At 35.8% G+C, this 27,087-nt stretch overlaps 1 protein-coding gene across 6 annotated transcripts in view; it reads left to right on the top strand.

The window, feature by feature from the left end:
• Window positions 1–27,087, top strand: part of TAOK3 (TAO kinase 3) — a 238,801-nt gene that overhangs the window by 99,680 nt on the left and 112,034 nt on the right. For all 6 annotated transcript variants that reach the window (XM_074205939.1, XM_074205941.1, XM_074205938.1 and 3 more), the window contains exon 3: window positions 10,797–11,004. In XM_074205939.1, the coding sequence (XP_074062040.1) occupies window positions 10,885–11,004 (120 nt within the window). In that variant the 5' untranslated portion in view covers window positions 10,797–10,884. The remainder of the gene's footprint in view (window positions 1–10,796; window positions 11,005–27,087) is intronic.

The following is a 27,087-nucleotide window of genomic DNA, read 5'->3' as shown; positions in this document are numbered from 1 at the left end:
AGAGGGAAAAAATGGGAAAAGAAAAGAGAGTGATGCAAGGAAATTATGAAAAAAGAGTCAACAATTAATTTTTTAAAAATCACAAGAAGAAACTAGTGCCTTAACAAAAAAGAATAGACCAAATGGAACAATAGGCACAAAAATCCATACAGAGAAGAGCCCCTTAAAAAAAAGTAGAATTGGCAAATGGGAAAATGGTGTACAAAAATTCACTGAAGATAATTTCTTTAAAAACAGAATTAGCCAGAAGTAAAACTTAAAAAGTAAAGTTGACCAAATAGAAAAGAAGATACTAAAACTCACTGAAGAAAATAATGCTTTAAAAATTAGTCTTGGGGGGCAATTAGGTGGCTCAGTGGATAGAGCACCGGCCCTGGAGTCAGAAGTACCTGAGTGCAAATCTGGCCTCAGACACTTAATAATTATCTAGCTGTGTGGCCTTGGGCAAGCCACTTAACCCCATTGCCTTGCAAAAACCTAAAAATAAATAAATAAATGAATGAATGAATGAATGAATGAATAAAAATTAGTCTTGGTGGATGGCTAGGTGGTATAGTGCATGGAATACCAGCCCTAGAATCAAGAAAACCTGAGTTCAAATCCAGCCTCAGACACTTAATACTTATATAGCTGTGTGACCTTTGGCAAGTCACTTAACCCTATTTCCTTGAAAAAAAATTTTTTTAAACTAGTACTGGGCAAGTGGAAGTTAACTATTAGTATTGGGCAAATGGAAGCTAATTATTTTCAAGTCATTAAGAAATAATAAAACAAAATCAAAAGAATATAAAAGTAGAAGAAAATGCAAACTGTATCACTGACAATAAACAAATGAACAATTTTAAAAATGATTGAACTGTGTGAAGATCATGATTCAAAAAAAGAGCCTACATATCATATTTCATGCCAATATCCCAGAACCAAATTTGTTTTTTATCCTTGGTTTGGAAGAGGATCAATGAAATTGTGGGTGAAGTCTTGATTTGAACATGAAGTGAATTTAAGTGAGGCAGAGTTTCAGAGTCATCAGCCTCACTCTTTCTTCCAGAGTTATTGCTCTTGTGGCAGGACAAAAGTCAAGATGAATGAGAGTGATCTAGGAAGCAGTAGATGACCTCTGAGCAGGAACAGTTTGTTGCTAATTTGGTGGGAAAACTGAGCCAACACAAGTTGGCAACAGTGGGGTAGGAAAAGAGTGGACAGCTTTCAGAGATCTGTTATACAGAACTGCATTTGCTCTTCTGGGCCAGAACACTCACAAACACCAAGACTGGTTTGGTGAAAATGATAGGGAAATACAGAAGCTGATAAATGAAAAACGAGAACTCCATAGGGTTTTATCAGCAGGATAGTCCATCCATTTCTAAGAAGGCAACATTTAATTCCAAACAAAGTAAAGTATTGGGGCAGCTAGGTGGTGCAGTGGATAGAGCACCAGCCCTGGAGTCAGGAGTACCCAAGTTCAAATCCAACCTCAGACACTTAATAATTACCTAGCTGTGTGGCCTTGGGCAAGTCACTTAGCCCCATTGCCTTGCAAAAACCTTCAAAAAAAAAGTAAAGTGGAAGTAAAGTTAGATAGATGAAAGACTCTTGGATCAGTAAAAAGGCAGATGAAATATAATTTTATGCAGACAGTAACAAACAAAAATGCTTTTATGGATGCCCTGAAGGTTATTTATGGGCCAAAGACATATGGTGCATTTCAACTGCTCAATGCTGATGGATCCACATTGATTAACGATAGTGGCATGATCCTTGACAGATGGCCTGAACATTTCCATAGTGTTCTTAATAGACCATCATCAATCAATGCAAAGGCCATTGACCGCTACCTCAGTTGAAGTCAATCAGTCCCTAGTTGAAGTTCCAGCTGAAGAAGAGGTTTTGTGTTATTAGGCTCCTTTCAAGTGGCAAAGCACCTGGTGCTGATTCTATTCCTGCTGAGATCTACAAGGTTGGGGAGGCCTTTGCTCATCCAAATGCTGATTGAAATTTTCCAGGTTATATGGCATGAAAAAGTTATCCCCCAAGAGCTCAAGGATACCTCCACTGTCCATTTCTGTAAAGGTAAAGGGAATCGATTGTCCTGCAACAATCACAGGGGTATTTCTCTTTTAATCATTACTGGTAAGATTCTTGCTAGAGTCCTTCTCAATAGGCTGATCCTTTACCTGGAAGATGGTCACCTCCCTGAGAGCCAGTGGGACTTCAGAAAGGGTCGAGGAACAATTGATATGGTGTTTGCTGCCCGACAACTCTAAGGAAAAAAATGCCAGGAACAGAACCGAGGTCTGTTTACAACATTTGTAGATATAACTAAAGCCTTTGACACCATCAATCATGAGGGTTGATGGAAAATTATGTCAAAATTGGGTTGCCCAGAATTCATCAGTATTGTATGTCAGTTCCATGAAGGTGTGCATGCCTGGATTCTGGATAGCGGACAATACTCTTGAGATTTCCCATCACCAATGGAGTAAAGCAAGGATGTGTCCTTGCGCTCCCATACTTTTTAGCATGATGTTTCAGCCATATAATCAAATGCCTTCACTGAGAATGAATATGGCCTCAAGATCAGCTACCCACATTGACAGCAAATTCTTCAACTTGAAAAGGCTTATAAGCCAAGACCAAAGTAGAGGAAATGTTGGTGCATGATCTTCTCTTTGCAGGTGATTGTGCCCTCAATGCAGTCTGTGAAGCTGAGTTGCAACAAAGTATGAATCTATTTTCTGTGGCTTATGCTAATTTTGGTCTAACAATGAGCACCAAGAAAACCAAGATGCTCCATCAGCCAACACCACACCGTTCTTATGTGGAACCATCAGTTACAGCAAATGGAGAAGTTTTGAGTACTGTGGACAAGTTTGCTTACCTTGGCAGTGTCCTTTCCAAGGAGGTTGTTCACACTGACACATGCATTGCCAGAGCTAGCACAGTATTTGGGAGGCTCTGAAAGAAAGTATGGGAGAGAAAGATATTAGACTGACCACCAAACTGAAGGTCACCAGAATCATTGTGCTTACCTCATTGCTATAAGCCTGTGAAACCTGGACAATCTACCAGCACCAGGTCAGGAAATGGAATTGCTTCCATTTAAATTGTCTTAGGAAGATTCTGAAGATATCTGGCAGGAGAAGATAGCAGACACTGAGGTCCTTTCTCAAACTAAACCACATCACATTCCAACATTAATATAGAGAATGCAACTACAATGGGCTGAACACAATGTTAGAATTCCAGATGTACGCTTGCCAAAAAAACTTTTATGGAGAACTCACACAGGACAAAGGCTCACAATGGACCAGAAGAACTGATACTGAGAACCCTGAAGGCATCATTGAAAAACTTTAGAATTGATTATACAGCATGGAAGACATTGGCAAAGGACTTCCCAGCATGGCGTGCCTGCATCAGTGAGGGGGCTGTACTCTATGAGGAAGGCAGAATGGAAGCAGCTCAAAGGAAACATGGCATCCATAAGTTTAGAGTATCCACCCTAGGTCTTCACATGGACAATTTGTACCTGATCTGTGGTAGAGCATTCCTAGCTCATATTGGTCTGATCAGCCACAGTCCAACTCAGAGTCATTTGTCTCAAATGTATTGCTGTTGTTTTGGTGTTCCTTGATAACAAAGGACAAGAACCAACCAGACGAGCTTAGCATCTTCAACGTCTGACCAAGTTCTAAGCCCTCCACAGTGTCTGTTTCCATTGTATTCATGGCCTTTGGTACCTTCTGTCCTTGTCTGCCCATTCCACCAGAGGAAGTCTTAGAATTTGGAAAAAATCTACTGATCATTTCATGCAAGGGATCCCAAAATGAGAACTCCTGGGAATATTATAATCAAATTCCAGCACTCTCGGGCTGAGGAGAAAATGTTACAGGCAGCCAAAAAAAAAACAGTTCAAATATTATGGAACTGCAATTAGGTTCACACAAAATTTAGCAACTTCTACATTAAAGCATTGGAGGACATGGAATACTGTATTCCAGAGGGCAAAAGAACTACAACCAAGAATTACCTACCAGGGAAAATTAGTATAACCTTCAGGGGGGGAATTTAGTGAAATTGAGAAATTCCAGGCATTATTGCTGAAAAAACCACAGCCGAATGGGAAATTTGACTTTCAAATACTATGCTTAAGAGAAGCAAAAATAAATATGAGGGGTATAATAAAGGATTTGATATGGTTAAACTATTTACATTTCTATTTGGTAAAATGATACTTATAATTCCTAAGTCCATTATCATTATTAGGACAATTATAAGTATACCTAGGCAAAAAAAAAGGCTGGGTGCGGGTTGAGTCTGATGGACATATAGTCATAAGTCAAAAAAAAGAGGTGAGAAAAAGGTATGATCTGGAAGAAGCGGGAAGAGAGAGGTAGAATGGGGTAAATTATTTTACATCTAAGAGGTACAAAATTGCTTTCATAGTGGAGAAGACTGAGGGAGTAAGGTGGTAGACAATCCTTGAACATTACTCTCATTTGAGTTGACTCAAGGGAGAATAACAGACACTCTCAGGGAAATAGAAGGGAAAAGGAACAAAGGAAAGGAGGGACTATTAGAAAGGACAGACTGAGGGAGGTGGTGGTCAGAAACAAAATGTATTTGCATGGTCAGGGACAAAGGGGAGGGAGAGAGAAAGAAGGAGATAAGTAGGGGAAAGCAGGATAGAAGAACATATTCATCATAAATGTGACTGTAATTGAGATAAATTTAGCCCCAAAATGGAAGTGAATTGCAGAAGTGATTAAAAACTAGAATCCTGTAATAAATCAGAAACAAATGAATCAGAAACACATAGAATAATAACAAAGGGCTAGAACAGAATCTCTTATGTTTCAGCTGAAATGAAAAAAGCACGGGTAGCAAACATGATCTCAGACAAAGCAAAAGCAAATATAGATATAATTGAAAGAGATAAATGGGAAAACTACATTTTGCTGAAAGGCCTCCCATATGGTCTGGTGGTTAGGATTCCTGGTTTTCACAGTGACCAAAGATTGGACTCTGGTATGTGAAAAGGGCAGTGTGTATCTTAGAAAGGAATATGTATTTTCCACAGCAATACTTGTCACATATACAAAAATTGACCATATAGTAGGGTATAAAAGCCTCACAACCAAATGTAAAAAAACAAATATTAAATGCATCCCTTTTGCATCAAAATACAATAAAAATCACATTGAATGTGTGAGTTATAGAACAAATCTTAGAAACAATCAATGATTTAATTAAATAGAAGTATAATTTAAAAAAAAGACAGCATACCAAAGTACATAGGATGAAGCCAAAGCAGTATTTAGGGGAAAGTTTTTCTAAGTACTTACATCAGTAAAACAAAGAAAGAAGCAGATCAATAAATCACACATGCAACTCAAAAAAAACCCCTAGAAAATGAACAAATTAAATATCCCCAATTAAACACAAAATTGGAAATCTTGAAAATCAAAGGAGCGATTAATAAAATTGAAAGCAAGAAAGCCATTGAACTAACAAAAAACTAGGAACTGGTTTTTATGGGAAAAATATAGATTAATTTGATTTTTTAAAAAGAAAGCAGAAAAACAAATCAACAGTATCAAAAATGAAAAGGATAATTTTACCACCAACAAAGATGAAATTAAAGTAATTATTAGAACCATTTTGCCCAATTACATGCCAGCAAATTTAACATTCTAAGTGAAATGGAAGAATAGTTATAAAACAATAATTTGACCAGATTGACAGAAGAGGAAATAGAACACTTAAATAACCCTGTCTTGAAAAAGAATTTGAACAAGTCATAAAGGAACTTCCTAAGAAAAAAATTCCCAGGTCCATATGGATTCATAAATGAATTATACCAAACATTTAAAGAACAATTAATTTCAATACTATACATATATATATATATATATATATATATATATATATATATATATATATGGAAGAAGGGAAAAAAAGAGTATTGTCAAATGCCTTTTATGCTCAAAGTAAAAAAACCAGGAAGGGAAAAAACAGAAAAAAATTATAGATCAATTTCCCTGGTGAATATTGATGTTAAAATTTTAAATAACTAGCAAGAAGATTTATAGCAATATGTCACAATGATCATATGCTATAATCAGGTCAGATTTATACCAGAGATACAGGGTTGGTTCAATATTAGGAATACTGTCAGCATAATTGACCATGTGAATAATAAAACCAACAAAAATCATATGATTATCTTAATAGATGCAGAAAGAGCTTTGGACAAAATACAACACTCATTCCTATTAAAACCACTAGAAAGCAGAGGAATAAATGGATACTTCCTTAAAATAAGTAGTATTTATCTAAAACCACAAGCAAGCATTTTCTATAATGAAGATAAACTGAGAGCCTTCTGAATACTATTAGGAGTGAAGCAAGGATGCCAATTATCACTACCACTATTCAGTATTATACCAGAAATGGTAATTATGACAGTAAGAAAAAAATAATTGAAGGAATTAGAATAGGCAATGAAGAAACAAAGCTATCAGTCTTTATATATGATATAATCATAGGATTTTGCAGATTCTGACTTGGAAAATCTTTAAGAATCAACTAAAAAAACTAGTTGAAATAACTAACATCTTTAGCAGAGTTGCAGGATATGAAATAAACCCACATATATTATCATCATTTTTACATTATTACCAACAAAGTCCAGCAGCAGTAAGAAAATGTCCATTTAAATAGCTATAAAATATAAAATACTTGGAAGTCTACCTTCTAAGACAAACCTCGGAACTATATGAACACAATTACAAAGTATTTTACACACAAATAAAGTCAGATCTAAACAATTAGAAAAATATTAATTGCTCATGGATAGACTGAGCCAATATAAAAAATAACATTTTATGTAAATTATTCATTTATTCAGTGCCATAACATACTACCAAAAATGTATTTTGTAGAAAGCTAGAAAAAATTATATTCATCCAAAAGATGAAATTTCATCTGAAAGAACACAAGGTCAAAAATATCAAGGTGGGGAAAGAGGTTAAAAAATTACTATCAAGGGAATCAGTGGGAAAAATGTGAAGGAAGCCATACCAGATCTCAAACCGTATTGCAAAATGGTCAAAAACAATCTGATACTAAGAAACAGAATGGTAGATCAGCAGGATAGATTAGGTATATAATGCACAGTAGCAAAATGACCATAATAATTTAGTGTTTAATAAATCCAAAGTTTAAAGCTTTTAAGACAAGAACTTATATTTGTTAAAAACTTTTGGAAAACTGGAAAATAATATGGCAGAAACGAAGTATAGACCAACATTTCACATCATATACCAAAATTAGATCAAAATGGGTTTGAGATTTAGGCATAATAGGTGATAACATAAGAACATTAGTAAAGCTTGGAATAATTGACCTGTCAGATCTATGGATAAAGAAAAATTTGTAACCAAACAAGACAGAGCTCATTTTAGATTACAAAATGAATAATTTTGATTGCATTAAAAAGGTTTTTACACAAACATAACCAATGTAGCAAAGATTACAAAAAAAAGCAAAAAATTGGGGATAGGGAGAAGGGAATGTTTACAGCAAGTATCTCTTAGCAAGGCCTCATTTCTCAAAAATAGAGAGAATCGAGTGAAATTTATAAGAATATAAGTCATTCCCCAATTGATGAAAATATATGAACACAACAGTTTTCAAATAAAGAATTCAAAGCTATGTATTGTCATATGAACAAATGCTCTAAATCACTATTAATTAGAGAAATGCAAATTAAAATGACTTTGAAGTAACACCTCACACTGATCAGCTTGGTTAATATAATAAAAAAGGGAAATGTCAAATGTTGGAAAATTGGGACACTGACGTACTGTTGTTGGAATTGTGAATTGATCCAGCCATTCTGGAGAATAATTTTAAATGATCGCCCAAAGGCTGTAAAACTATGCATACATAGCACTATTTAGTCAATATCCCAGAGATATTTTTTTAAAAAATAGGAAAAGAATCTGTACAAAAATATCTATGGCAGCTCTTTTTTGTGATGGCAAAGAATTGGAACTTGTGGGGATGTCCATCTGAGGAATGACTGAACAAATGTGATCGTGATGGAATACTATTGTGTCATAAGAAATGATAAGCAGGATGCTTCTAGAACAACTGAAAAAAGCTTGCATGAACTGCTGCAAAGCGATTCTTGCACACTGCAACAGCAATACTGTCCAGTGATCAAATGTGGATGATTTGGGTAGTCTCAGCAAATTAGATAAGACGATCCCAAAGAATTCATGTGGAAAATGGTGTCTGTCTCCAAAGAAAGAACTGCTGGAGTCTAAAAACAGCACACTTTTCCCTTAATTTATTTCCTCTTGGGATTTTTTTTTTAGTCTGTTTCCTTTTACAACATGACAAATATGGAAATATGCTTTGCATGACTGAATATGTATAACTATATCAAATTGCTTGCCATCTTAGGAAAGGGTAAGGGATGGGAAGAAGGGAGAGAATTTGGACTTAAAATTTTTTTAAATGAAATGTTAAAAAAAGTCATTGGAAAATGATGAAATATTTGAATTTTTTAATATTTATTAAATTGGTAGTTCAGATCTAGAACTAAAGGGATCTAAGGGACCATGTGGGCCACATCCAACAGATATTACATTGTGGAATTGGGCAGGACTTGGCAACTAACTATATAAGAAGAGGGAGGGAGGGAGAGAGAGAGAGAGAGAGAGAGAGAGAGAGAGAGAGAGAGAGAGAAGTCAAAAATTTGTAGACATGGGAGACTAGATAAATAGTGGGGCCCCAGGCAGAGAAAGGGGGCTCAGACTCAGGGTGAAAGAGATTAAGTTGACCATAGGACTTATGCCATTTGAGTTCTTTCTCAAAACTAAATCACGGGGCAGCTAGGTGGCATAGTGGATAAAGCACCGGCCCTGGAGTCAAGAGTACCTGGGTTCTCAGACACTTAATAATTATCTAGCCGTGTGGCCTTGGGCAAGCCACTTAACCCTGTTTGCCTTGCAAAAAAAAAATCTAAAAAAAACCAAAACGCTAAATCACACTAAAATCTGTCCCAACAAATAAATGATAATAGCTAACATTTACATCTCCTTTTAAGATTTTCAAAGTGTTTTTTATTATATATAATCTCCACACTGATTCTCATAACAACACTGAGAAGCAAATGCTAAAATTATCATCCCCATTTTATAAAGGAGGAAACTAAAGTTGAGAGAGAGAGAGAGAGAGAGAGAAGATTAAGGAACTTGTCCAGAATCAGAATCACACAACTAGTAAATACTTGGGGTAGAATTTGACTCCAAATTCATTGTACTACTTCCCTATTTTAGAAAATGGCAAAAAAGGTAGAGTGAGGCTTGATGGTTATGAACTGCCCCAATCGTGGATTGTCTTGATAGGGTCAGGAAGTCCAAAATGCATCAGTACTGGTTGATGGTCCAAATCTTAATTTGCATATTCAGTGCTGCAAAAAAGGTTATGTGGTTTTTGCATTTTCTATATTTGCATCTTAGACCAATGTGATGGACAGTTTGGTTTGGGTTTGTCTTCTTTTAACTCAGAGAAAGCTGTAAAAAATTAGCAGATCTGTTGAAAGGGGAAGAAGCCAGGGCTTTCATTTGACATGTTTGACAGCTTAATCCTTTTGCAGTTGTTTAATGATAAATTATATGAGAGGAAATATGTTTACTTTGTCCTTTAAAAATAGTGCTATTAACAAAAAAAATGTATGCAAATAAGCTGGTCAGTCAGCATTTGGAACTATCAAATGTGATACCCTCATATTAATAGAAACCTTGAGAACAGGATGTTTTCCATAGCAACAGAACAACTGGCCTCTTTTAATTTACATTAACATAGTTTAAGAATTACAGAAGTCTTTTTTTTTTTTGGCAAGTAAAAAAGAGCTACTCAGTTGCCTGAAATCAGAATATTAGTTATCAGAATGCATTTAATTGACTAAAAATTTGACCAAGATAATTTTTAAGAAATATATCATGTGCTGAGAACTAGAAAAACATTGTACACCCCAGCAGCAACAAGGGGGTGATGATCAACCTTGATGGATTTACTCATCCCTTCAGTGCAACAACCAGGGACAATTTGGGGCTGTCTGCAATGGAAAATACCATCTGTATCCAGAGAAAGAATTGTGGAGTTTGAACAAAGACCAAGGACTATTACCTTCAAATTAGGAAAAAAAAAAAGTTATATTATGTAATTTTACTATCTCGTACTTTATTTTTCTTCCCTAAGGATATGATTTCTCTGTCATCACATTCAACTGAGATCAATGTATACCATGGAAACAATGTAAAAACTAACAGAATGCCTGCTGTGAGGGGTGGGGGAGGGAAGCAAAAAGGGGGAAAATTGTAAAACTCAAAATAAATAAAATCTTTCTTTAAAAAAAAGAACTCTATCATGATTTCACATGCATAATTGATATAATTGTTTGCCTTCTCAGTGTTTGGGGAAAGGATGGGTGGGGAAGAGAAAATGGGACCCAAAATTTAAAAAGAAATTGATGCTAAAAATATATTAATAAAAGTATTTTTCTGGCATTTGTGGGGCAATAGATTGGTTAAGTGACTTGCCTAAGTTGTGCCACTTAGCCGCCCCCTGAAAGAAATATTTTTTTTAAAAAGACAACAGAAGGGGAAAAAGTAAATTATACCAGTTTGGACCTTATTCTTCTAATGTAATTTTTAAATCTTTTAGATGGGAAAAACAAAATCTGCATTGAACCTAAGCTAATGAAGTACATTTCCCTTTAGGTGCTGAAGGTATATCAAGAATTCCTTTGTCAATGAAGGGAAAAACTGACTGGGATATTGACAAACGGAGGTTGTAATATTCTTCACCATGCGCAAAGGGGTGCCAAAGGACCCAGAGATCGCAGACCTGTTCTATAAGGAGGATCCTGAAGACATTTTTGTTGGTTTACATGAAATTGGACATGGAAGCTTTGGAGCTGTTTATTTTGTGAGTATCTTTATAAAAAAGCCAATTCATTGGACAATCAAAGTAACTTTGATCCATCACTCAATCAGTAAGCATTCAGACACTGTTAAAAGAGCTAGGGTTACAAGTTCAAAGCATAAAATAATTCCTGCCCTCAAACTTATATTCTAATGAGTGATAGCAAGAACATGTGAGAATATATGCAGTAAAAATACAAGGTGAATAAATGCAAATAGATAAAAATTTATTAAATCCCTGGGCTTTTTCTAATTTTATAACATCTCTAGTGTACACCTTCTTTCTACTTGCATGGCTACTATTCTGGTAGAGCCTTCATCAGTGCTCCCTACTGTCTTAGTTTTCTGGTGATTTACCTGCATTGTCTCTTCCCACTCCAATCCATCCACTCCTTAGCCATCAAGGTAATTATCTAGAGTTCAGACAGGTCTGATTTTGTCACTCTTCTAGTCAATAAACTCCAGTGGCTCTCTATTATGTCCAGAACCAAGTCTAAATACCTTTGTTTGCCACTTAAAGCCCTTCCCTACCTGGCCCCTTCCTGCCTTTCCAACCTTCTCACCACATTTTTCCCTTCCACACATTCTCTGATGCAGACACCATGCCTTTGTAGCCTCATTAGGAAGCTCTCCCTACTCATCTCTTCCTCCTGATTTCTTTCAAGACTCAACTGGGGGGGGGGGGGGGCTAGGTGGCACAATGGATAGAGCATTGGAGGACCCGAGTTCAAATTTGACCTCAGACACTTAATTCCCTGGCTATGTGACCTTGGGCAAGTCATTTAACCCCACTGCCTAGCAAAACCCCCCCCCCAAAAAAGACTCAACTCAAAAGCCCAACTAGTGCAGGAAACCCTTGCCATTCATTCCTTCACCCCAGTAACCCTCTACTTTCCCTCTAAGTTTACCCTCCATTTAAATGCTATATAATTTGTTTTTATAATTTTTTTGTATGTTGTCACCTCTTTAAAATGAGAGCTCCTTGAGGGTAGGGTCTATTTTCACCTTTTTTGTACCCACTGCCCAACCCAGTAAGACATTAATATATGCTCATTGACTGACAGGCAAAATTCATATCTTTATGCAAGATGAATTCTTGTCTCTCTTAAGAATAAAAGTTGTGTTGAAATAAATATGTTCATAGTGCCTCCCTAAGGTGTAGTTGTGGATCATTTAGCATAGTTTGTTAGAGGGTGATGGCATGAAAACCAGGGGTCCATAATTGCCCTGATTGTCAGAGAGGGAAGGAGTGTGGGAGTGGTTTCCTTTTTGACAATTATGGAAGCATGTCTTCCCCTTGAATCGGCTTCTCTAATTTTGTTTTTCATTAGTGAGTAGAATAAAATAAAATAAAAATAAATTTAAAAAAATTTTTAAAATAAATAAAATAAAAATTCTCCCATTTACTTCCATTTTGAAGGTGGGCTTACCCCTTGCTTCTTATTGCCATTTCTCCAACATTCTTCTACCACCATGATTCAGCTCCCTGGTGGTTCACTCCACTCAGTACAACCAGCCCTCAGGTCATTCTTAGACCTTCCTGGGGCTTTCCACTAGCTGACTTAAAGCCTCTCCACCCCAGTCTCTGCTCAGAGACTGCACTATGATATCTGCTTTCCAGATGACCAGTCTTCCCAGCTTCCATGATCTACACCCTCATTCCATCTCAGCTGTACATAGTGTTGGCTGTATCCTTGATCTTAGCAACTTCAGGGGTTTCACATTCTCTCTGACCAAACCTGATTTTCCATTTCTCCCTCTGTACCCTTCCTGTAACTATCCCCTGTCCTCTACTCACTTCTCTCTCTCCAGGTTCTCTGGCCTCTTGAGATCGTGACCTTCTAATCAACACCTCATTTTTACATCATCCTCAACCTTGACTCCCAAATACAAATTCTTCTTTTTTCACTAATGAAGTTCAACACACTCTGACCCCAAGCTCTGTTTCCAGTCTCGTTGGACATCATTCCCTCTCCCACATCCTGAGATGCAGCCAAATTGACCTGTTCTCTCTTCCTCACATCATCTCTGAGTCTTGCTTTGGTCATCCCACATACCTAGACTGCCCTCCTTCCTTTCCTCGACTTCAGAGCATTCCTCTCTTCCCTCCACACTACTGCCTGGGCAGCATCTTCTACCTGAAGCCTTTCCTCAACTCCCTTTATCACTTCTAGGAAAGCAAATGCTCCTTTAGAGAAAGAAAGGTCTCATTCTTGCTCTCTGTAGCCCTGGCTTGGGATGTGGCAAATAGTAGGCACTTAATAAATGTTGGTCACATTGAATTGAATCAAATTTAATGGAATTAAAGAAGAGATTTTTATCTCATGTAGAACAATTAACTTGCCACAGGATGTGACCTAAACCCTGCTAAGCCATTGTATAGCTGTATTCAATTAACTACAAGAAAGATTCAACCTCTTTGTAGGAAGAAGTCCAAGCCACCCCTGCTTTTAGAAAAACTATCCCAGCAGACCAATTATTAAATGGGTCACTTGAGCCCCATCCCTGAATGTGGGGCAGGTTTATAACAATGACATAAAGAAAAGGATGACAAAGAAGCCTTTTAAGAAGAGATCTGGAACTAACTGATGTCTGCCTGGGCTATGCAAGGGGCAGACAAGGTCATTCTTAATCACAAAGTCCTAGTTCAGGCTGCCAGGATGCTGCTTAAGACCCTTGTTGTAGGAACAGCTAAGTGATGCAGTAGATAGAGTACCAGTGCTGAAATCAGGGGGACCAGGGTTCAAATTTGACCTCAGGTACTTACTAGTTGTTTGACCCTGGTCAAGTCTCTTCACCTCTATTGTCTATAAAGAAAAAAAGACCCTTACTCTACTATGACCAGGACCCCAGGGCTAAGAAGGGAAATGGAAACCTGGTTCCAGACAATTAAAGTTAAAAGTCTCTCCTATGGGGACCCAGAGTCCCAAAACCTGTGCTCTGATAGGAGGAGCATGAGTATGATAACCAGGGCTTAGGTGACATGGTATTGAAACAGCTGGAAAATGGTCATGGTATTATAAACATTTGGCCCTCAAGGGAGAAGGGAGGCTGTAGCAGAGAACATACTATAGTAGAAAATATCTTTACAGTCACAGAGCTGACTGAAAAGTATATGGACTACAAGATCTTACCGAATTTATCATCCATTTAATTACATATATATTTATTCTATGTTATTATATATTTATATATTTTTGATTCTATTGTGCAAAACACACCCTAGCCTCCAACAATGTGTTTCTCACTCATGCGTTAAGATTAAACAAGATTCCTTGACAGATACAATCACAGAAATAACTTTTTATGATGTTTCTCCAACTATTAGTTGTGATGCATAATACAGGACCCGCCCTGCATGAACCAAGTCCAGACAGAAGTAAAATTCCTTAGAAATGATGAATTCTCCAGTTGCTCCCACTTGTGAATGATACCAGACTAATTATAAGTAGCCCCAGAATACTGCCGAGCCTTCTCAATGGGAACTATAGTTGAGCATAAGATCCTTGAGGACAGGGAATACTTCATTTTTTTCTATGATCCCCATAAGATATAGACCTAGTCGTGACATTACTGAATCAGAGAGTATGCCCCTTTAGTAATTATGGGGACATTGTTTTGAATTGCTTTCCAAATTAGCTAGATCAGTTCACAGTTCCATTGTTCTACTACAGTGCCTGTTTTTTAATAGCCCTTCCAATTGTCATTTTTATTTTTGTCAGCTTTACCAAACTTATGAGTGTGAGGTGGAACCTAACAGTTGCTTTAGTTTGCATTTCTATGATTATTAGTAATTTGGAGCATTTTTCATATGATATAATTTCATATGATTTATTGGTCACTTAAATCAATAACTTTTAAAATAAATTTCATGTGATTTTTTTTGATAGTTGGATGTTTTCACTTAAGAAATATTCATATTCTCTGAGCATTTGTCTTTTGGGAGATTTATTGTTATACATTTAAATAAATTCCTTATATAACTTGGATTTCAGACCTTTCTCACAGAAACAATATAAAGATTTTTTTCCCAGTTAACATTTTCCCTTAGCTGTATTGAATATATCAATGCAAAAACCATTTTAATTCTTTGTTATTAAGTGTCTAGTGTATCTCCTGTGATCTTTTCTTCCCCTGTTTTGCTACAATTTCTGAGTGTCTTCTTGTTTCATTTGTAGGAAGAAAGTCAATACTGATAGTGATATGGTTCAGTATCTATTAGCATAGCATCTCGTTTTTTGGCAATAATCTTATAGAGAGAGCAATAATAAATTAATTTTTATAGGCAATATGAAAATTATATTATTTTGATCACCCATCCACCCATTTTTTTCCCACTACACCATTATCAATATGGAAAAGAAAAGAAAGCCATAAGGCACCAAAGACCATTTTTGTGTTTCGTCTTAGTTCCATTGGGTTGCTATGGCCAAAGTGTTCGTTTTGCCAGCAATAGGACAGTAGATAACTTTAAATGACTTAATCAAATAGTCAGTTCTTGATTTTTGTGTATGCCATGGACCCCTTTAGCTAATGAACTCTTCATAATGTTTTGAAATGAATGAATACATTGTATTTCAAAGGAAAGAAATTAGATTGAAATAAAGTTATTAATATTTTTTAAGTTTATAGGTTAAGAAATCCTAATCTGCAGAAGAGTTTATCATATTACCCCAAACCAAAGCATAGGAGGTATTTATGAAAGAGAAGGAAAGAAACCAATCAAGCAAAATATAGGTAGAAATGTACAATTTCTATTAGGAAATTTTTAATGCATTCAAATCTTGAGTTACTTCAAAAGAATTTACTCAGGAAGATTCTCAAAGATGATCTTTTCCTGTTGGTCAGAGAATCATTGATATCTGAAGCATAGTTGTTACCCTGTCAATAAATGAATCCTTCACATTGCAGTCTCTTGGAAAGTGTTATCAATGTGCAGAAAAATTATATTGAGGCCAGAAGATGTGGTGTTTTATAGCATTTCTTATAGACTATTTTGGATTCCAGCCATCTGGATAAGCTATATAATGACTTGAATATGGCAATTGAAGCATTAAAATGTCAATACTACAATCTTGCTCCTTGACTCTTTACTCATATTCTGACTACTTGGCAAAGGTAGATGCCAAGAAACCTACTTAGACTAATCAGTAGTCTGGCCCAGCTCCTGGAGCATCATTCAGATGAGAGTAAGTGTGTAGAATCTAGACGAAATAGCCATTGTTGAATACAAGCAGGGATTGGTCAATGAAGTAGACTCTCTGCAAAATATTTTTTACTATATTTGAGGATAGAACTTCTAACAAATATGAAAATAACTTAGTGGAACATTTCCATGGGTTTGGGTTTCTATATGGAAACTGAGAAGTTAGTACAGGATTAAAAGGTTAGTCATTATTTATTCTGGGATGGAAGAAAACAGGACCAAATATTGGTATATTCATCCTGAATCCATTTGTATAAGACTACAGAGGTATAGGTTTGTGTTGCTCCTTTGCTGAACTCAAAATATCTTTATTCACCCACATAATTCAAATAACTTTATTTTTTATTTTCCTAAATGCAAATTTGGTGGCTAGGATATTAAATTGGTTTCAGTTTTTAATCTCTTACTTCAAACTTCCCCTGACCTTGCCATCTTCTTACACTACTTTCATATATTTTTCTTCCTTTCATGTCAACTAGGTGTTAGACTAGATAGTGATGGAGCTGACATCAGAAGACCTGAGTTCAAATTTTGTCTCAGACACTCAATGACTGTGTGAACCTGGCAAACTGTTTAAACTTTTCTAACTTTGGTTTTCTCACCTGTAGGATGGTGACAATAACAGCACCTACTTCAATGAGGTTGCTGTGAAGCTCAAATGAGATCACATGTAACACATTATCTTGCAAATCTTAGCAAGCTTTGTAAATACTAGGTAGTTTTTCCTATTTAAAAAAGGAAGTTTACACTTCACTTCCTTACCTACCAGATGCTTCTCAAACCCTTAAAAACTGGCTTCCAACTTCATCACTCAACTAAAGCTGTTCTTCCTGAGATTACTGGTGTTCTCTTAACTGCTACTTTCTTTCTTTCTTTCTTTCTTTCTTTCTTTCTTTCTTTCTTTCTTTCTTCCTTCCTTCCTTCCTTCCTTCCTTCCTTCCTTCCTTCCTTCCTTCCTTCCTTCCTTTCTTTCTTTCTTTCTTTCTTTCTTCCTTCCTTCCTTTCTTTCTTTCTTTCTTTCTTTCTTTCTTTCTTTTTTTCTTTCTTTCTTTCTTTCTTTCCTTTCCTTTCCTTTCCTTTCCTTTCCTTTCCTTTAGTTTTTTCAAGGCAATGGGGTTAAGTGGCTTGCCTAAGGCCACACAACTAGGTAATTATTAAGTGTCTGAGACCGGATTTGAACCCAGGTACTCCTGACTCCAGGGCCGGTGCTTTATCCACTATGCCACCTAGCCACCCCCCTACATTCTTTTTTTCTTAATGATTTCAACAGCTCCTATAATTCAGTAACAATCTCTATGTAGATATGATTTCCCAAATCTACATATCCAGCCCTCATACCTCTTCTAGTACCACAGGACCAACTACCTTCTAGTTAGATCCATATAGATATTCTAAAGCTATTTTAAACTCAACATATCCAAATAGAAATCATCATCTTCCTCCCCCAATCTAACCATCCTTCCAACTTCCCTAAATAATCATGTATCTCATCAATTCTTTGTAATACAATGTATTTTATTCATTTCAAAACATTATGAAGAGTTCATTAGACTTCTAAAGGGGTCCATGGCATACACAAAAATCAAGAACTGACTATTTGGTTAAGTCAAATTTAATGAACTCTTTGGCCATAGCATCCCAATGGGACAAAGACAAACACAAAAGTGGTCTTTGGTGCCTTATGGATTTCTTTCCTTTTTCTTTTTCAATGCTCAGTCAAGAGGCCTCTCCTCACTGTCGCCAGGTTCATAACCCTGGAGTCATCTTCAGTTTTCCTCTTTCCTTGTACATCTGCCATATGCAATCAGTTATCAAGTCCTGTCAATTATAGTTCCATAACATTGCTCTTATCTATCCCCTTGTCTCTTTTTACCCAGACTTGTCCAACCAATTTAAACCTTCATCACCTCTAAACTTGTCTATTAGAGTATTCTCCTCATTGAAATCCCTGCCTCCAGTCTCCCCTTTCCAATCCATCCTTTGACATTGAAATTTGTAAAACATGGATTGGACCATTGCATTTACCTGCTTGGGAAATTTCAGTGACCTTAAAGAAAACAGATTCCCATATGTGACATTTAAAACCCTGTCCACAACCTGGCTACAGCCCGTATTTGCAGACACTTTTCACATTACACCTCCCCACTCATTCCAACTCGGTCTACAGTTGTTCGTCCTCATAGAAGACAGTTCATCTACTACTCTTTGGGTCCTATACCTAGAATATACAACCTTCTTACCACAATCTCCTGAATCACCAGCTCCATTCAAGGTTCACATCAAATGTCACCTCCTGAACTGCTCCTCTCCTAAGGACCTTGTGGAAATATTGACAACTTGGTAGGACCTATAGAAGTCAATCCCACCTACCCTCCCGTCAGCATCCCATGTAAAGTTCTAAAAATGTATGACATTAAACAAAATAAAGAGAATCAGCTCTAAACTCTTCCACTGAGTTCATGACTTCAAAAAAGACAAAAAGGCTTCCAGAATACTATAAAAGTACTGGTAGGAGACAAGCCAGGGGATGGGAAAGGCTCTGCACGGTGTGAAACTGCCCACTCCCACTAGGCAGGTGATCTCATAGCCCCGTTGGAGTAGGAGAAAGGACTAAACAGAGTCCAGCCCAGAAAGACTCCAAGCAGAATTTGTAGCAAGTAAATAATGAAGTAGGAAAACCCCTAGGCAGAGCCCAACACAGGGATTGCCCCAGTCTAATACGGCAATGGAAAAAGTTCCAGACAAAACCCAGCATGAGGCCTTTCCTGGAGCCCCACAGCTGCAGGAGAAAAAGACCCAGAGAAAAAGAAGGACCCTGACCACAATAGAAGGGTCTTTCACAGCACGTAGGCTCTCTGAACATGAACAAAATAATTCTTGGAAAAAATGGGAATCTACTCTCAAGCAGAGCCTGTCCATAACATCCAGGAGTATGGGAGGAATTGTTGTTCATTCTCCAATTTCAAAGAGAACCAGTGATATCATGGGGTGACATATTAACTGAATTGGATTTAAGTGAGGCAGAGTGCTCAACCTCTTTCTCCCAGCGTCATTGAAGTCCAATGGCATGACAAATGTCAAGATGACTAGCAATGATCCAGAGTGACCTTGGCTTCTTTGATGTCTGACCAAGCTCTAAACACTCCATATTGCCTGCCATAGCTTCACGGCCATTGGAACAAATTGTTCTCATCCACCCATTCCACTAGGGGAATGTACAACCCTCTACCTCACTGGTGGATTTTAGGTCTATCAATTGTCCTCGACCTGGTTTCTGGTTTAGCCCAACTACCAAGGCAATTTTATCAGGATGTGGCCACTGTGCATACTCTACAATTTTTTGGAGCCATAGATGACAGTTGGAATACAACATTTTTGAAAGATAGAGACTTTCTCAACACATTCAATTTCAATCAATATATAGCATGGAAACAATGTAAAGATTATTAGACTGCCTTCTGTGGGGGGTGGGGGTGGGAGAAGGGAAGGAAGGTTGGGGAGAAAATTGTAAAATTCAAAACCGTACAAAAAATGATAGGTAGAAGGGGCAGCCAGATGGCCCAGTGGATAGAGCACCAGCCCTAGAGTCAGGAGTACCTGAGTTCAAATCTGGTCTCAGACACTTAATAATTACTTAGCTGTGTGGTCTTGGGCAAGCCACTTAACCCCATTGCCTTAAATAAGAATTTTTTTTTAAAAATGATAAGTAGAGACTTCTATTGTATATAATTGGAAAACAAATAAAATATTTAAAAAAAGATACTTTACAACCAGGAGTAACCTATTCATAAAAATCAAAGTATTCTATAGGGGAGGATACGTTCCTTTGATAAAAATAGAGGATTCTAAGCATTCCTGAGTAGAAATTTGAAATAGAAATGCAGAAGTCAACAGAAATATAGAGGGGTATACATATTTGTTCATTTCAAATAACTCTATGGAGATGAATTATTTACATTCTAATAATAAGACAAAATGCCTTTTCAGAAATCTAATATCTTTAACTATCATAAGGTCCTATAAATAAGACAATCAAGACCTGGGATTGGTTCTGTTCTGTTTTGATAAGATTAGAAGAAATTGTAAATGGGAAGAATAAGGGACAATACTATAAAGGAAAGGAAGACAAAAAAGGAGAAAAATCACCACCTCACATAAAAGAGGTGCATGAGATGAAGTGGGTTGGATTCTGGAAGTGCAGAGAATGTGTATCCCATGAATCTTACTTTTACCTGAAGTGAACAAAGGAATTACGAACACAATTTTACACACAGAGACACACACACACATAGAGACTGAAGTATAGAAATATATTAAACTCCAAAGGAGTGAAATCAGAAAAGAGTAGTGCATGAAGGAAGACGGGAGAGATAACAATTATTATGAGAAAAACATATTGGAGTAGGAAAAGTGAGGGGGAAATAAAGGGAAAAGAAGAAAGAGTAAAATCCTAGAAACAATTCAAGAAACAGGAGCAAATATTATTGATCATTTGCAATAAAAATTATATTCAAGGGGCAGCTAGGTGGTGCAGTAGATAGAGCACCGGCCTTGGAGTCAGAAGTGCCTGAGTTCAAATCCGGCCTCAGACACTTAATAATTACCTATCTGTGTGGCCTTGGGCAAGCCAATTAACTCCATTGCCTTGCAAAAGCTAAAAAAAAAATTATATTCAATAAAAGGCCTTTGAAGAAAGAATTAATAATCAATTGAAGGGGCAGAGGACCTGAATTCAAATCCGACTTCAGACATTTAATAATTACCTAGCTGTGTGACTTTAGGTGAGACACTTAATCCCATTGCCTTGCAAAAAAAATAAAAATAAAAAAAATCATTTGAAACCTAAATTTCTTTAGGAGCTAGAGAATCAGAGAACAAATCATAGAAACAATAGAAAATTTCATCCAATAAAATGATAATAATGGAACAACAAACCAAAACTTATGGAATACAGCTAAAACAGTTCTTTGGACAAAATTTGTGCTTCTAAAACTCTTTCATCAACTTGGGCAGCTAGGTGGCAAAGGGAATAGAACACTGACTCTGAAATCAGTAGAATCTGAGTTCAAACCCAGCCTCAGACATTTATTAGCTGTGTGACCCTGGGCAAGTCACAACCCCAATTATTCCCCCCCCAAAAAAAGAAAAGAAAGAATAAACCAATGAATTATACTTGCAGTAGAAAACATTGAATAAGAATAAATCAAGGGGGGTGCAGTGGATAGAACGTTGGCCCTGGAGTCAGGAGGACCTGAGTTCAAATGTGACCTCAGACTCTTAATATTTACTTACTCTGTGACATTGGTGAAGTCATAACCCCACTGCCTTGCAAAAACTTAAAAAAAAGAGGAAGAAAAAAAAGGATAAATCAAGAAACTCAATTAAACAACAAAGTAAAATTTCAGAAAATCAGAAATTTCAAAACTGAAAGCAAAAAATCTATATTAAATTGATAACCAAAAAAGGAACAGTTTTATTAAAATTAATAAAATAGGGGGCGGCTAGGTGGCACAGTGGATAGAGCACCAGCCCTGGAATCAGGAGTACCTGAGTTCAAATCCGGCCTCAGACACTTAATGATCACCTAGCTGTGTGGGCCTTGGGTAAGCCACTTAACCCCATTGCCTTGAAAAAACCTAAATAAATAAATAAAATTAATAAAATAGATAAACAGTTCTGGTTCAAAACAGAGAACACCAATTTTTACCATCAAAAATATAAAAAGGGGCGGCTAGGTGGCGTAGTGGATAAAGCACCGGCCTTGGAGTCAGGAGTACCTGGGTTCAAATCCGGACTCAGACACTTAATAATGACCTAGCTGTGTGGCCTTGGGCAAGCCACTTAACCCCATTTGCCTTGCAAAAACCTAAAAATAAAATAAAATAAAATAAAAAGGATAATTCCAACAATTGACAAAATGTAATTATCAAAAATTATTTTGCCTAATTTTAGACTAACAAAATATAACTTAGATAAAATGGATAAGTATTTATAGTATTTAATATAAAACACTCATAATAGCAGAAAAAAATAACAGCCCAAAATTTGAAATAGAAATTAAACTATCTGTAAGTGAACTCACAAACAAAACCTCCAGAATCATAAGGATTTTCAAGTGATTTCTATTCTAAGAACAGTTAATGCCAATATTATGTAACTTGTTTTAATAAATGAGGGGGAGTATCTTTTCAATTTCTTTCTATAATATAAATATAGTCATGATTCCTAAACCAGAAAGAGACAAAACAAATAATGCTATAGATTAATATCTCTAATAAATATTAACATAAAAATTTTGAATGAATATTATAACATACTCTAATGATTCTATATGGTGATGAGGATTTATACTTGGAATTCTCAATATAAGAGAAACTATGAATGTAAAAAAATCATATCACCATTGTAAATAATAAAACCTCTTAATTAAATCATCTACTGATTTAAAAGAACTTTTAACAAAATCCAACATTTGTTTCTGTGTATTTTATTAGAAAGCTTAGCAGTAAATGGACTTTTCCTGAACATAATGAATTACATCTATCTGAAACCAAGAACAAAGAATACATGTTATGGAGAAAATTTAGAGGCCTTTCCAATACAATTTAGGTAAACTAGGGCCTCCCATTATCACCATAACTCTTTCACATAGTTCCGGAATTTCTTGCTAAAGCAATAAGAGGAGAAAGAAAAAACAAAGGAATAAATACAGCCAGAGAGGAAGGAAAAAACTATCAGTTTTTACAGATGATATAATGCTCCAGAGAACTCTGAAGAGTCAACTAAAAATTAATTGAAACTATACATAAATTCAGTAAAGTTGCAGGATAGAAAATAAATCCAGAAAATCATCACTCTTCTTGGAGCTTACCAACAAAAGTCAAGTCAAACATTTATTGTCCTGCGACACACTGGACACTATTCTTAGCACTAGCAACACAAAAGAGGTAAAAGATAGTCCCTACCCTTAAGGACTTAGAATCTATATCCAGAAGGGAAAGATAAAAAGCAAAATTCCATTTGAAATAACTAGGAAGTTATCAAAAATTTCACAGTCTATACACTGAAACACAGCCAAAAAAAACTATATAAATACAACTCTAAAAAACTCTTTACAGAAATACCAACAAATAACTAGAAATATTGTCATTGCTTATAAATGGATCATGCCAAAATAATAAAAGTAACAAAGTTATCTTATTTTACTTAGTATTATATCAATCAAATTACCAAAAAGTAATTTTTAGACCAAGAAAGAAATTATACATCAGGGAGGCTAGGTGGCGCAGAACACCGGCCCTGGAGTCAGGAGTACCTGAGTTCAAATCCAGCCTCAGACACTTATTAATTACCTAGCTGTGTGGCCTTGAGCAAGTCACTTGACCCCATTTGTCTGGCAAAAACCTAAAAAAAAAAATTATACTTCCTCTAGAGGATGAAAAAGTTAAGAATTTTAAAAGTAATCGTGAAAAAGTAGAAAAAAAAAAGAAAATGACTATTAGAATCAGATCTCAAACTACCACAGTCATCAATATGATTCATATTGGTTCAAAAAGAAAGGTTGATAAGTAGATATAGACCCTACAAAAGGAAAGAATTCATTTATATCATGTTTGATGAACTCAAAGACTCCAGTTTCTGCTGGGAAAACTAGAAAACACTCTGGCAAAAATTAGGTATATACCAACATCTCACACTCTATACCACATACCACATTAATTTCCAAAGGTGTGTATATATGACCCAATCTTAAAAGGTGATATCACAAGCAAATTACAGGAGCGTGGAAGAAATTACCTTTCTGATCTGTGGATAAGGGTAGATTTCATGACTGAACAAGGAACTGAGGTAACAGGAGATAAAACAAATAATTTTGATGGTATAAACATTTAAAGCAAACAAACAAACAAAGGCAATGAGGTTAAAATTAGAAGAGAAACAAATTTGGAGGGAAAAAATGGAAAATAGGAAAAAAAATCTTTAAGCATGTTTCCCTGATAAACATCTCATATCCAAGACACAGAGGAAATTGATTTAAATTTAGAAGACTAAGAACTGTCAAAGGATATGAACAGACATTTTTCAAATGAGGAAATTCAAATCATCAACGATTATGTGGACATTAATTTCCAAACCTAATATTTACAGAAATGCAAATTAATGCAACTGAGAAGATCTCTATTTATTCAAAGCAAAGTATGCAGAATTTGCAGGAAAAAAGTGACAACATTGTAAAGAAAATCATTTTAACAGGTTCTAGAATTCTGATTCATGCTATAAAAAATTATAATTCTAGAGAGTTGGTGACAAACATAGTACCTACCTCCTATCAGAGATCTAACAGATTCAAAGTTCAAAAAAGACAAAAACAGTTTTTGTACACAATCAGAGAGAATTTGCTCTGTTTGACATTTGTCTTTATTACAATGGTTTGTTTTTGTTGTTCAATTGGGAGTGAGGGGATATAAAAAAGAAAAAAATTTAAAGCTTCAGTGATTATTTCTTACTTTCAGTATAAAATATAGCCTCTTCTATGTGATATTTAAATTTTTTTCATAAATTCATTGTAAACTATCTTTCCGGACTGATCACATAATAGCCTCCCTTTATATATTCTACATTCCAAACAATGACTTGCTTTTTCTCATACTTAACATTCCATCACCTTCCTTGGCACCTTTCCACAGACCGTCAACCATACCTGAAAGGCTTTCTCTCCTTACCTGCGCCTCTCATAACCATTCACTTCCTTCAAGCTCAGCCTCCACCTATTCCTCATTATACTGGCAAAGTTGACAAGGAAGGAAAATAACAAAATTAGAGGGATCAAGGAAAACAAGCACATTTGTGCATTTTGGATAGGATTGTGAATTGATCTCACCATTCTGCTCAGGAGTTTTGAGCTAAAGAACTCACTGAACTATCAATAAAACCACTATTATATAACTATTCCCATAAGCATCAAAGGAAGAGGGAAAAGATCGTTGTGTATAAAAATATAGCAACTCTCTTTTGTAGCAACAATGAACTGGAAACAAAGAGGATAGTAACCTGGTGAAGAATGACTAAATAAATCATTTATATGGGTGTGGACTTTAATTGAGTCAAGAAATGATGAAATCTACAAAAGGCCTTTTAATCCATTTCTCTCCCCTCACCCAGTGGCAACCACCCCTTGCTCCCGTTACTCAAAAAATCACTTTATGCTATTAAATACAAATACACTATGTGAATGTAATTTTATTCTTGTCTCTATTCCCCAGAACCTAGAAGAGGGTCATTTATTAGTTCTTTAACAAAAAATGAAAAACCCTATGAAGTTGAATTTTAACCAAGGCAAAGATAAATTCTGAAGATATAATATTAATAATATAATTTTCAATAAATAACAAAATTTAATCTTTTATTTCTGGAAGTATTTGTTCCTATTGGCTAATTGAATTATCCAGTAACATTTTATGTTCTTGAAAATATTCTTTATTAGATGAGATTGAAATTATTTTCTTTGTATCTTTTTTTTTTATTTAGGGCAATAAGGTTAAGTGACTTGCCGAAGGTCACAGAGCTAGGCAATTATTAAATGTCTGAGGCAGATTTGAACTCAGGTCCTCCTGACTCCAGGGCCAGTGCTCATCCACTGTGCTACCTACCTGCCTCAAGACTGAAATTATTTTAAATGATATCAGAATCAGAACCTGGGTTTAAATCCTGACTCGGATACTAAGTAGATGTATGTATTGTCCCTGGGCAAATCACTCAATATCACTCAGTCTCATTTTTCTCAAAGTTGAAATGAGGGGTGGTACTTAATAGCCTCTGTAGTCTCTTCCAGCTTTATATCAGAGGTGTCGAACATATACCCCGTAGACCACATGTAGCCCATGGATCAATTCACAATTACAAGATCAAAATGCAGTTCCCATCTGATTTTAATGTGCTGATGAATTAACAAAGAATATGAAAACCTGCATGGTTTTCCAAGTCAGAATGTAGCCTGCAGAATGCCTTATGTATGGTTCAGTGGCCCTGTTTCTATTTGAATTTGATACCACTGATTTAAATCCATATTTCCATGACCTTCTCTTCTTCCCTGGTGTTGCAATAAAATTGATTCAATTCATTGTGTAAGGCCCAAAATGCAATTTTTTTACACATAATAGGAGCTCAATAACAATTTGTGGAATTAGATTAAAATGTTTGATACAATGTGAGTTTGCTCAGATTTTGTTTGGAAGCCTTAGCTATGGAACCCTTCGATTTTATGGTTCTGTTAGCAATTACTCTGGAAGTCCATCCACCATTTTGCTTAAACTACCAAGGCTAGTCATTTAGAATGTGGAATTCAAACCTTTTATTGGAATGTTTGAAGAGCTCCATGTGTTTATGTGGTATTGATGAAAGGCCATTGAGAACATTTTTTCTACTTATCAAAAATTATTTTTTATTTAAATTGACTAAAGGAAGGATAAATTTAACTAACTCTCAGTTATACCCTCATAAAGATAGAATTGGCTGAAGATAGGCCACAATAAATTGATTTTCCAGAATTATTTCCAGAATTTTATTTGCAATCCCCTCCCACATAGATATCCAAGTAATTTTATGACAATCTTAGTAAACTGGATGGTTTTGTGGGCAGATGAACTTGTCAAGTTCAATGAACGACTATTTTTGTAAATATTATTCTTGGTTTGGACGAGCTAAATTTCATTGTTGGGTTGAGTTTTCCTTTTTATTTCTTCTACTTTTATGATTACAAGTTAACATTGATTATAAATGACCCTTAAGAAGCCATTAGGTGATAACATGGTCTAATTACGTTTGAGTGGAAATGTGTTTCTTCCTTTTTAGGCATACTTATTTCTCAAGATCTCACTTACC

The sequence above is a fragment of the Macrotis lagotis genome, chromosome X, assembly GCF_037893015.1.
Source record: "Macrotis lagotis isolate mMagLag1 chromosome X, bilby.v1.9.chrom.fasta, whole genome shotgun sequence".
Lineage (NCBI taxonomy): Eukaryota > Metazoa > Chordata > Mammalia > Peramelemorphia > Peramelidae > Macrotis > Macrotis lagotis.
Note: the sequence above shows the minus strand (reverse complement) of the source record. Positions and strands in the feature narration are given on the sequence as shown.